Below are 13,719 nucleotides of genomic sequence, written 5' to 3'. Positions count from 1 at the left end.
GTAGTAGTATTTTGAATTAACCATTCCTTAACATGTAAATCTCCATATCCCTGGCTGGGACAAATAGTATAGTTATGAACTAATAAGATTTCCAACTATTCAAGTTTGAATTAACAACGATTTGCTGTATTTTTTTAATTAAAGATTAATTTTTTAATATATATATATATAATATATATATTAAAAAATTAATCTTTCATATAATATTTATTAATTATTTTTTACAAAAGGGAGGTCTAAAAGAGCATTCAAGAATATAATTGAACAGTGAAAATTATCTACATTTTATCATCAGATCATTTTATACTGTGAATAATCCCTATTTGCTACTTTTTTTTTTTTTTTTTAAATATAAAGATGTTTGTATGACTCTCTGCAGGTTATATCCAAATGGAAGGAAAAAACACTAGTAAATTTTCCAAAAATCTTTTCCTAATTAAAATTCATTTTTTTTTAGTTATATTGTATTGTCTTCTATTTCTGTACTACTAATGAATTATGGATCACATAAGGTTGGAGTTTTATTAAATTTGCATTAAAATTTTTTTTATTTGTTCAACTCAGTTCCCTCTAAGGTTAAATTTTGAGTGTGCCACTAAATCTTTGTTTTAAGATTTTACAATTCCTGTTTTAATGTTTTGTTCAATACATAAAAATTTAAAAAGAATATTTTCCTTTTTTCTGGTTTTTTATGATCAATATATTGCTTTTTCCTATCTCATTTAGTCATGTTTAGTGTTTTGTGAATGATTACAAAATGAACATAATTATCTGTTTTGAAGTGATAGCATTTTAAGATTTAAAATAATAATAATTTATGTATTATGAGTGCTATGAATAAGAAATTGGATTGTTTTAGTTCATATCATTAGAAAAGTCTTTTATAGTTCTTAATATCAAAAGTAACAAATTTATGACAAATTTTATAGACAACTGCGAGAGACTGTGGCATGGATTACATCAGAATCAATTGTCTTGTACTATCTTCAGATGTTCAGAGATACCATGTGGCCAGATAAAGAAATTCCTGCTTCTACTAGGACGGATAAAGAAAAATTGGAGACACGAGAAATGGCAAAACAACAGTTATTAAATAATATTCCGGGTAAGTGGCAAAACACAGATTTATATAATGCAACCTTTTTATGTAAATATATTGAAAACATATTATTTAATATCAGAATATGCTATTAATTATAACTTAAACATTTATTTATAATTTAAAATTCTTAGTTAATTAATAATTATAAAATAATTTGAGAAATATATCAATAAAAAATTTTGCAAATGCAATTATTATGTTTATGCAGAATTAAGCATTGTCAGTCTCTGCTATGAATTAAAGAAGTTACTCGATTTCATTATAACATAATAATAATAATTTATAGATTTAGTGATAATTATGGTTTATTGCCATACCTTATAAAAAAAATGCTATTATTCATTATCTGTAAAACTTTTCTTAGACGTACTTGGTAATCTTCTGGGTCAGCAAAATACCAAAAAGGGAATGACAAAAGTTTTTGAAGCTCTTCAAGACAAAAGATTGAATAAACAGATATTTTATGTAAGAAAAAAATTATACTTTGAAACTTTCCATTTTACTTTATATATATTTTTTAAAGTTAATTGTCATAATTTTAGGGCTGCAGTTTTCAAATGACAATGGGAAACCATAATCTCTCTGTCATTTGTCCTTCCTTAATCTCAGTTAGATGAAAATCAAGACCAGGGCTGTGTTCAGTAATGCAGAATTCTAACTTAGTCAGACTGTGCCACATAATACTGGACAATATTCTTAGTAATTCTGACTTCACCCACTGTAAGAATTCTTACTCATTTACTCAGATTACTTTTAGTAGAGTTACTATGCTTAGTGACATCAGTCTGTCACTCTTCTTTTGCTTTGAAGAACTTTACCTATGACAGTAATAGCTGCTTGTGCTGGATTAAATAACTTCATTTTAAAGATAAAAGAAATTATTATTTTAATTTATTATATTTAGTTTTATTTAATTTTAACTTCATCTGCCAGTTTTCCTCATTGTCTGCCAATGAATAATCATTCAATAATGCCCAGGATATTCTTAGCTCTGCCCAGTAAGCCACTTAGAATTCTGACTTAGTGTTCTGTGTTACTGAACATGCCCTTGATGTGGAAAACTTAGGGCTGATTAACTATATGCAAACTTCTGGTCTGGATCAGAAATTGCATGATTTTTTTAAATTAAAATTTGACTGAAAATTGCAGCTTTGGCATTGTGACAAAATATAATTGCTCATTATGGAGTATGTAGATGATATTGTGTTTTTATACACACTTAAAATATTTAACATTTGAAATCTCCCTGTCAAGTATGACAGAATACTTTTTATGAGAAAGTAGAGATTGAAGAATTAAGAAGAGTAGAGATTTCAAGAAATTCAAGAAGAGTTGCTAATATTTCTACAAATTAAGTAGTTTATACTATCTGTTGTAACATAAAGAATAACACAACAAAATTTCACCTGGAGTGGACAAAAATAGGAGTTACAGAGAATTCACTTACACACACACACANTATGTATTAATCAAGTTAATGGCTCTTTTATATATTGTTTAATTATTTACTGTCTTTGAGGTCATTTGTAATTATTTATGAATATATTATTGTTCATAATCACCAAGAATAGAAAGTATAGTTGCTGATAAGTTATCAAGGAACTTTTTTGCATTTAGGTATTAATTGTTATTAAAGAGAATGGAAGAATAAGTTTGTGCTGATAAACTTATGTATTGATAATTGAATGTAAATAACTTATAAGTTTAAAATAACAATAATAAAGAAGATTATTAACTATTTCTTAAAATTTCACAAAAACTGTGTGTCATTTCTTTATCTCAGTTAACGAACAATTCAGGTAGCAAACAGTCTTGAAATGGATTATGTTCATTAACCGATCACCCACTGTATTTTAAATGAGGCTATCTTTTTTTAAAAAAGATAGGCAGAAGTGACATAATGAGGCTATCTTTTTTAAAAAAGATAGCCTCATTATGTCACTTCTGCCTATCTTTTTTAAAAAAAGATAGCCTCATTTAAAATACAGTGGGTGATCGGTTAATGAACATAATCCATTTCAAGACTGTTTGCTACCTGAATTGTTCGTTAACTGAGATAAAGAAATGACACACAGTTTTTGTGAAATTTTAAGAAATAGTTAATAATCTTCTTTATTATTGTTATTTTAAACTTATAAGTTATTTACATTCAATTATCAATACATAAGTTTATCAGCACAAACTTATTCTTCCATTCTCTTTAATAACAATTAATACCTAAATGCAAAAAAGTTCCTTGATAACTTATCAGCAACTATACTTTCTATTCTTGGTGATTATGAACAATAATATATTCATAAATAATTACAAATGACCTCAAAGACAGTAAATAATTAAACAATATATAAAAGAGCCATTAACTTAATTAATACATACTATTAAAATATTAAAAAATATTTTATGAAAATAGAATATTTTTCAAACTATTAAAATTTTGCACTAAATATAAACAATTATTTAAAAATATATTTTAGTTTAATCCTCTGTCAATAAGAATGTCATAATCAATCTGTGAATTTGTTGATTAATCCTCTTTTTCAGAAGAAAACATCTCACTGAGTTTCTTAGTGTTCTTCATTCAAGAGTTCATGGAGTTCTTCTGTCATCAGATCAGTTTCAGGTTCCATTATGAGCTCTTCAATGTTCTTTATTTCTCAGATGTGATTTTCGTTACTCCTTTAGCTGCTTGAGTCTTCTTGATTATACTGTATCTGTCTTAGATAAGATTGAACTTCAGCGTACTGTAGACCTGTTCAAGCCATACTGCCTAGCAACATCATACATCTTCTGCCTTTGCTATTATACTCTCACCTTTCAAAAATAAAAACCGACACAAAACTTAATGAGTGCCCACCCAACAGTCTCTCGTAGACTATAAAAAAAATTCTTTCTGTCAGAAAAATAAACAAAAGGCTGGAATTACAAGGGAGAGTTTGAAAGTTCAGAGAAATACTATTTGATCAGTATATACCAGGTTGAGCATTGATGTCGACGTCTCCTGCACTCCAAAAGGTTTTGAATTGTTACCTGGAGACAAAGGAAGACCAGTCAGTATTCGTTATTTTAAGTTGCTTCATCTTGTGTTTGTTCTGTGAGGTGTTCATTATCTGAACATGTGTTTGTTGTCTGAAGATAAAAATCTTTTATGAAAGTGTTTATTGTCCGATTTGTTTGCAGTCCAAACTGTTCATTAACCGATCACCCACTATATATCATTTTGTCAAAATATTTTAGAATTCAACTTAAGGGAAATTCCCTCATCAAGCAAGAACTAAATGATGCAATGCCAATGAGAAAGACAGGACTGGCACAGTCGAAACATCAGTAAATCATGTGACCAACTTACAGCTACTAGTCTATCTATCTATCTATCTAAGCAGTATAATGTGGCATTACAATAAATATTCTNGAATTCACTTACACACACACACACAAACAGATGATAACCTGTATATTAAAAAAAATATTAAAATCTTTCTTTAAAAAATTTCTTTATACACTACATTCTGAGTAAAAACACTATTGTCTTTTAAAAGATTTTCTTGAATGGGATAAAGTAACGTAGAGTTGACCAATTTACTCGTATGCTTTCCCCTATGCATTATTTTTTGACAAAATTGTGAGTCTTTTTAATTCCATGTTGCTAAAACAAAGATGAATTGTACAGTTGACCCCCTATAATACTGTTGATAATTCTGTTTTATATGAATTTCATGTTGTATGAGTCACTTAGGTTTTACAAATACGTGAGCCGTTCACAGCCCGGCACACGTATTTGTAAAATCTAAGTGACTCATACAACATGGAATTCATATAAACGGAATTATCAACAGTATTATAGGGGGTCACTTTATGTATATTACTTAGTTGAGCAATAACACTTTCTAAATAATGGACTCATTAGATCATTACTTTTGATGATAGAACATCACATGGTCTCAATAGAAAGATTTTTTAAAAAATTTGTTATAGAAGTGACATAATGAGGCTATCTTTTTTAAAAAAGATAGCCTCATTATGTCACTTCTGCCTATCTTTTTTAAAAAAAGATAGCCTCATTTAAAATACAGTGGGTGATCGGTTAATGAACATAATCCATTTCAAGACTGTTTGCTACCTGAATTGTTCGTTAATTGAGATAAAGAAATGACACACAGTTTTTGTGAAATTTTAAGAAATAGTTAATAATCTTCTTTATTATTGTTATTTTAAACTTATAAGTTATTTACATTCAATTATCAATACATAAGTTTATCAACACAAACTTATTCTTCTATTCTCTTTAAATAACAATTAATACCTAACTGTTTGCAAAAAAGTTCCTTGATAACTTATCAGCAACTATACTTTCTATTCTTGGTGATTATGAACAATAATATATTCATAAATAATTACAAATGACCTCAAAGACAGTAAATAATTAAACAATATATAAAAGAGCCATTAACTTAATTAATACATACTATTAAAATATTAAAAAATATTTTATGAAAATAGAATATTTTTCAAACTATTAAAATTTTGCACTAAATATAAACAATTATTTAAAAATATATTTTAGTTTAATCCTCTGTCAATAAGAATGTCATAATCAATCTGTGAATTTGTTGATTAATCCTCTTTTTCAGAAGAAAACATCTCACTGAGTTTCTTAGTGTTCTTCATTCAAGAGTTCATGGAGTTCTTCTGTCATCAGATCAGTTTCAGGTTCCATTATGAGCTCTTCAATGTTCTTTATTTCTCAGATGTGATTTTCGTTACTCCTTTAGCTGCTTGAGTCTTCTTGATTATACTGTATCTGTCTTAGATAAGATTGAACTTCAGCGTACTGTAGACCTGTTCAAGCCATACTGCCAAGCAACATCATACATCTTCTGCCTTTGCTATTATACTCTCACCTTTCAAAAATAAAAACCGACACAAAACTTAATGAGTGCCCACCCAACAGTCTCTCGTAGACTATAAAAAAAATTCTTTCTGTCAGAAAAATAAACAAAAGGCTGGAATTACAAGGGAGAGTTTGAAAGTTCAGAGAAATACTATTTGATCAGTATATACCAGGTTGAGCATTGATGTCGACGTCTCCTGCACTCCAAAAGGTTTTGAATTGTTACCTGGAGACAAAGGAAGACCAGTCAGTATTCGTTATTTTAAGTTGCTTCATCTTGTGTTTGTTCTGTGAGGTGTTCATTATCTGAACATGTGTTTGTTGTCTGAAGATAAAAATCTTTTATGAAAGTGTTTATTGTCCGATTTGTTTGCAGTCCAAACTGTTCATTAACCGATCACCCACTATATATCATTTTGTCAAAATATTTTAGAATTCAACTTAAGGGAAATTCCCTCATCAAGCAAGAACTAAATGATGCAATGCCAATGAGAAAGACAGGACTGGCACAGTCGAAACATCAGTAAATCATGTGACCAACTTACAGCTACTAGTCTATCTATCTATCTATCTAAGCAGTATAATGTGGCATTACAATAAATATTCTAGAAAAATTATATTACAAAAATATCTCATATTATATTTATATTACAAACATATTTTGCATTTTACTTAAACTTCACACATTAATATAGAGTAAAATTTTAGTTTTTATTGAGTTTATATAATAACACAAGCAAAGTTAAGTATTTGTATTTCTTTAATATACAGTAGTAAAAAAAGGTAAAATAAAATGTAATACTCCACATTAGAAATAAACACATTTATTAATATTAAAAATTACAATTTATTAGCAAAACAATTACTTAATATGTTAGTATGTACAATGAATTATATCATTTCAAAATCAAGAAAATTTAGAACTCAATGTAATATGAAAATAAACATGGTTTTTTAATATTGCATTAATATTTAAGTACATTACATAAAATAACTATAATTACATTGTACAATAAACAAAACATCTAATACACTATGCTTTTAAGATAAAATTAATAAGCAGTAAAACTCACTGTGTGCGGCATTATTAAGCATTTTGTATGTGTTCTTCTCTAACGTTCATGTTCAATATAAAAGATAAAATTAATGTTAACTTTAATAATTACAAATATAAATTCAGTTAATTTGATTTTAATTTTTTAATTTTACAGCTTGAGGATGCTTTCTGAGATTGGAAATCAGTTATCATTTTAACAAGATTATTCAACATAATTTTACAACCTATAAAGTTTTGTTTTTTAGTCGAATTTGCAAAGTAATTTTGCAAAGATATTCATCGAAAAGATTACATGGTGATAGAGATAAATATTGATTAAATTGAATATTACTAATCTTATGCCCAATTGATAACTGATGTTTTGTACTTAAAAATGTATCCTAAAATTTATTAATTATTGTTTGCAATGTGAACCACAAAGCATATTGCAATAGTAGTACATTCAGTAAGCAAAGTTAATTTTCCTCCATTTGGATGAAAAATTAATTCATTAGGAAATTGAACTGTTGCTAATTCTGACAAATGATACATTTCTTTCTCATTAATTCTTTTTTCACTGTATAGCCTACAATATAGGTTAAAACTGGTAAGATAGATTCAGGTACATTTTGGAAGGAAAATTCATTCTGAAATATTGTATAAAATGGATCTATTAACAGAACTTTTAAAGTTTTCTTTGCAAGGTAATACTATTTTTAACTTAATATCATGAACTTTATATGATAAAATTACAAAGCTTTTAAATCTTAATTTTTTTTCACTTTATCATAACTGTGTACAACTGATATAATAATTAGACCCACTTAACTGCCTGTAACATCCAAATCATTCTTATATTTTATCATTCTGAAACTTTGATCACAGAAGATAATTTAAATTGTAATTATTAAACATATATGCAAATCAGTTTCATTTGTTATAATTAATGCCTGAAATGTTTGAGATGTTAATGTGTCTGATACAGGCAATGTTAATTTCCACTTTTTCAGCCATAAAATCATCTGATTAAGAAAATCAATTTGTAAAGTATTTGTTTTTTCTATTGGTTCTCTAAATTTATCATTAAATCTTTGGCATTCAAAAGCATGACAAATATTTACAATTTTCCACAAGGTTATAAATACAGTGGATCCCGTTTAATTGGGACACATTGGGACTAATCCATTTTGGCCCAATTAAGTGGCTGCCCCAATTAAATGAACTAATAATGAATTCTATAATAAAATATGTAATACATAGGTAAATAAATAAGTAGGTAAAAAATAATAATTAGGTACCTATTTTAATGCTTTATTAAACCAAAATACAGAAAATATTTGTACTATAAATTTGCCAGACTCATGACGATAGATAACTGATTCACATAATGCTAGTGTTGCCAAATATTAGTAGTGGTGTAAACAGGGGTTGACCATTTGATCCGTTCCTGATCGAACAATTTTTCCTTTCTTTCTTTTTAGTTAGAACACGTTCTAACTAAAAAGGGGAAAAAAAAAAGGGTTTGTCCAAAAGTCATTTTACAGTCTTCCTTTGAGCACAGTTTCCTTTACTTGGAGATGGGCCACTTCAGCAAGAGTGTCTGTAGAATCCACCAGCTCAATGCTGGTCTCAACAATCAGATGGCTGCCGTCTGAATGTAGACATAATTATGCACACAATACCTTCCAAGGAAACTTTAGCTGTCTTCCAACTCAGTCGAGAGACTTTGAAAAACTGTCTGGTGATCTTTGTCCCTTCACTTTTGAGGGGATTGTCCAGTTAAATCCAGAGCGGGGTCAGTAACTCACATTCAGGTTTGCCTCAGACAAAATCCCCATATGATACGTCTCACTATGCTGACCTCCTCCTGAAAAACCGAACTGCCTGAGCAAAAGACAAAATCGCTTTGTCTCTGCCAACCATTAGGTCTACATATTTTCAGAAGATTATTAAAATATATCAAAAATTGCTAAATTCCTTTTCTGCTACTGTTCCAATTAAGCGATTAAATTATCTATTAATTTATTAGTTTGATTTTTGTTCTTTGAGATTTGGACCAATAAAGTGGCTGCCCCGATTAACCGGTGTCCCAATTAAGCAGAATGCACTGTATATGCAAAAAAGTGCATGTATTTTCATATCTGGGAAACATGCTGAGATTATTGCTTGCAATACATCTCAAAGCAGAAATATTTTTTCATTAAATATTTGCAATGCTAATTTAACATTTTATTTTTGAATATTAGATGGATATAATACTTTCAATTAAAGTAAATGCCCATATTTCACTAAAGATTGTTTTTCCAGTTCATACATTATTTCCAGATGTTTAAGTTATGCTGCTTTTATATTATCATCATCCTCCATGTCAGCAAATTTAATGGATTTATTTTCAGATCTTTTAGTTATCCAATTATTGTGAACACACTTAATATGAACAGAATAAAAAATAACTTTCTCAAACTATCTAAAGGATGTGGAATTGATGACTGTAAAATAATAAAAACTGAAAATAATTCAAAAGCTTTACAGTATTGTTATCTGCTATTAAAGAAATAAGTTTAAAACCTATTTTTTCCAATTCTTCTAAAACTTTAAATTATATTTTTTAAATTTTCAGCAGTTAGATTATATATTGGCATTATACAAACATCTTTATATTTAGATGTGTGCGGCATTATTAAGCATTTTGTATGTGTTCTTCTCTAACGTTCATGTTCAATATAAAAGATAAAATTAATGTTAACTTTAATAATTACAAATATAAATTCAGTTAATTTGATTTTAATTTTTTAATTTTACAGCTTGAGGATGCTTTCTGAGATTGGAAATCAGTTATCATTTTAACAAGATTATTCAACATAATTTTACAACCTATAAAGTTTTGTTTTTTAGTCGAATTTGCAAAGTAATTTTGCAAAGATATTCATCGAAAAGATTACATGGTGATAGAGATAAATATTGATTAAATTGAATATTACTAATCTTATGCCCAATTGATAACTGATGTTTTGTACTTAAAAATGTATCCTAAAATTTATTAATTATTGTTTGCAATGTGAACCACAAAGCATATTGCAATAGTAGTACATTCAGTAAGCAAAGTTAATTTTCCTCCATTTGGATGAAAAATTAATTCATTAGGAAATTGAACTGTTGCTAATTCTGACAAATGATACATTTCTTTCTCATTAATTCTTTTTTCACTGTATAGCCTACAATATAGGTTAAAACTGGTAAGATAGATTCAGGTACATTTTGGAAGGAAAATTCATTCTGAAATATTGTATAAAATGGATCTATTAACAGAACTTTTAAAGTTTTCTTTGCAAGGTAATACTATTTTTAACTTAATATCATGAACTTTATATGATAAAATTACAAAGCTTTTAAATCTTAATTTTTTTTCACTTTATCATAACTGTGTACAACTGATATAATAATTAGACCCACTTAACTGCCTGTAACATCCAAATCATTCTTATATTTTATCATTCTGAAACTTTGATCACAGAAGATAATTTAAATTGTAATTATTAAACATATATGCAAATCAGTTTCATTTGTTATAATTAATGCCTGAAATGTTTGAGATGTTAATGTGTCTGATACAGGCAATGTTAATTTCCACTTTTTCAGCCATAAAATCATCTGATTAAGAAAATCAATTTGTAAAGTATTTGTTTTTTCTATTGGTTCTCTAAATTTATCATTAAATCTTTGGCATTCAAAAGCATGACAAATATTTACAATTTTCCACAAGGTTATAAATACAGTGGATCCCGTTTAATTGGGACACATTGGGACTAATCCATTTTGGCCCAATTAAGTGGCTGCCCCAATTAAATGAACTAATAATGAATTCTATAATAAAATATGTAATACATAGGTAAATAAATAAGTAGGTAAAAAATAATAATTAGGTACCTATTTTAATGCTTTATTAAACCAAAATACAGAAAATATTTGTACTATAAATTTGCCNTTATAAGGAAATTCACACACACACAAGCTTTTATATTATTAAAATATTTTTTCAATAAATAATTATGCATTGCTTAAGTAAAAAAATTTTATTTTCAAGTACAGTAAAACCTGTGTAAACCAGAAGTGCATAGTGCCAAATTATTTCCGTTTTAGGCAGGTTTTACTGTACTGCAGGGTTAACATTTACTGTTAAAATCTTTTTAAAATGTTTGTTTTGTAAAATGAATATTCTTCTTGAGATTTTTTTTCTAACTTTCCAATTATGTGAGTTTATTCAAAACTTCTTCTAGAAAATCTAATTTTCTAATGAGAAATGTTTTTATTTTTTGAACAGAATGTGCTAGAAGCTTTTCTATACGAGTTTGCTCCAGAATTACAGATGAATAATAAAGTTTGAATATAAAATATATTTTGTAAGAATATGTATATCGTTGTAATAATATAAATTATTGCTGGATGATTTTCTGAAAGAATTATTTTGTATTTAGTGTATTGTATGTACTGTACTGTACATTTTTCATTGTATAAATGTGATCGATTATACGATGTACCAGTAAATCGAGGTGCTTCCACAAATTTCCGTACTTAAAAATATCGATATGGGTGCCAATGTTTTTTAAACCTGTTGTTACGTCTCGTGTCATTTTAATATATAAATTAATTATAAATATTTATGATTTTCTAAATAAATATTAAGATTTTTGAAAGGTAATAAATTTATAATTTTTTTCATTTATAAATGCAGTAGTAATGCTGTAAGAAACAAGAGATTAAACATCTGATCGTAACAACAAAACATCTGATGGACATAAAATAAACAATTAAACATTATATAACATGTTAGAGAAAATAGTAAAAATAAAAACATGGCCAACATTAACATTTTATATTTACAGTATTATATAACATATTTTTACATGTATAAAAATTAAGATTTTGTGTGTGTAATCTAGTCAGGGTGGCAGCATACTGCTCTGGAGGACTCAGGATCGAATCTGGATGGGTCAGAAAAACCCCAGGAATTTTTCAGGTGGTGGTCCCTCCAGATATGTTGGGGGCTGTCTCTTATCACCCGGCCGCTCAATTATGGGCTTGGCCAAAACCATAACACACCTAAGAGACCCTCTAAAAGTAGTGCCCACAGGGTGGAGTTTAAAAAATATATGTAAAGGTGCCAAAATATTAAAAAAAACCTTAGAAAATGGGAAAAAACAAAGTAGAGGAATTATGAAGAGAATTCTTGAGAAGATGGACAATAAAATCAAGTACATGACATGGCTTTGAAGATAATGTCAAGTCAGTGGTATCTTTGAATATGACTACTACCTACCACCAAATATGACCACAAACTACCACCAAACAGTGGTAATTTGTGGTTGCTTTGTGCCTCCTAGCCAAAGGGCAGGCCATGTGGAGTTTGGGTTTCCTTCACATTAGTAGCATCTAAATGGAGCCCTTAGAAAGCCCACCTCAGCAAATCGCCTGCGTATCACATTGCCATAACTAAATAAACCAAACTATATAATTCATATTTGATGGAAGGATAATGGATCAGAATTTAATATCTTAAGCTATATCCAAATTAAAATGTAGAATAACCATTTGTAAATAAGCACTAAAACTAAAAAGCAAATGATTTAATGACAGCCTTGAAAAATTCAAACTACTAGAAAAAATGGGGCATGCTGATTTTATTCTAGCAACATTAGGGAAAGATAGAATGGAAAAGATTACTTTTATCACTAATCCTATGAGAATTTTGTAAAATATATCAAGAAAATTTTAAACTTAATATATAAGAAATTTAATGTAATTTTAACTAATATAAAAAGCAAGCAAAAATTAATGCTGTTTTCTAAATTAATATCGTTAAGAAATAACAATAACTGATGCACACAATCACGTTAACTTGTAAATGAACATATACTTCAAAAAATTTATTTCCTGATTTGCCAACCATGAAAAGGAAGTACCATATTAAACATAATAATACCTATTAATGTTTTTATCTATCCTATTCAAACAATATTCATTTTCGTCCTTCACTTTGATGGTATGTCATAAATTTGAGATTACATTTAAGGAATAATTTTAGTTAGAGATGCTAACCAAAATGATCTATTATTAATTGTGATTGTCACAATACCAGGCTGCAATTTTTAATCATAAATATATCCTCTTCTCAAATTAGTAGTCTTGTCCCTGTACTGTACATCATACTTTTCCTTTAACAGTCATCTGTTAACTACTTTCAGGGGAAAACTTTTTAAATAGTGACTTCTGGTACAAACTGGAAGTTCATATATAGTTGATCGGGACCTCCTATCCCTAAGTTTTCCATATCTGGTCTCGGATTTCATTATCTAATTCTGTTCTCAATATTTACAAATGACAGACAGATGGACAACAGTGGGAATTTATAGCTCTTATATTTTTTTTCAAATTGCAGCCCATTGACATAAAATCAATTGTGCTATACAATTAATTTTGAAAACAGACAAACCTTAAATTATAGGTCATACAACATTCTAAGTTGGGTATTTGTCAGAGATTTACTTGGGATTGAACACAATTTGGGGTATCTCCATATACCCCAAAAAGATGAAAACAAAACATACGGAATGATTCATTTCACGACAACCAGTCAACCAAGGTGTCTTATGCTGTTATTCAATTGTGATCTTGCAATCATCAGCTAGCTATTGA

General features: G+C 28.1%; 1 protein-coding gene across 1 annotated transcript in view; it reads left to right on the top strand.

Annotated features, from left to right (window-relative positions):
- LOC111621074 (sorting nexin-25-like) overlaps window positions 1-11,719 on the top strand; it is a 70,222-nt gene extending 58,503 nt beyond the window's left edge. Inside the window, exons 17-19 of the mRNA XM_023363132.1 lie at window positions 930-1,105; window positions 1,467-1,567; window positions 11,348-11,719. Coding sequence (XP_023218900.1) covers window positions 930-1,105; window positions 1,467-1,567; window positions 11,348-11,410 — 340 coding nt within the window. The 3' untranslated portion in view covers window positions 11,411-11,719. The remainder of the gene's footprint in view (window positions 1-929; window positions 1,106-1,466; window positions 1,568-11,347) is intronic.
- The last annotated feature ends 2,000 nt before the right edge of the window (window positions 11,720-13,719 follow it).

The sequence above is a fragment of the Centruroides sculpturatus genome, unplaced genomic scaffold (assembly GCF_000671375.1).
Source record: "Centruroides sculpturatus isolate CEXI.00-Female unplaced genomic scaffold, Cexi_2.0 scaffold228, whole genome shotgun sequence".
In the NCBI taxonomy this organism is placed as follows: Eukaryota; Metazoa; Arthropoda; class Arachnida; order Scorpiones; family Buthidae; genus Centruroides; species Centruroides sculpturatus.
This window is presented reverse-complemented; position numbering and strand designations above follow the sequence as displayed.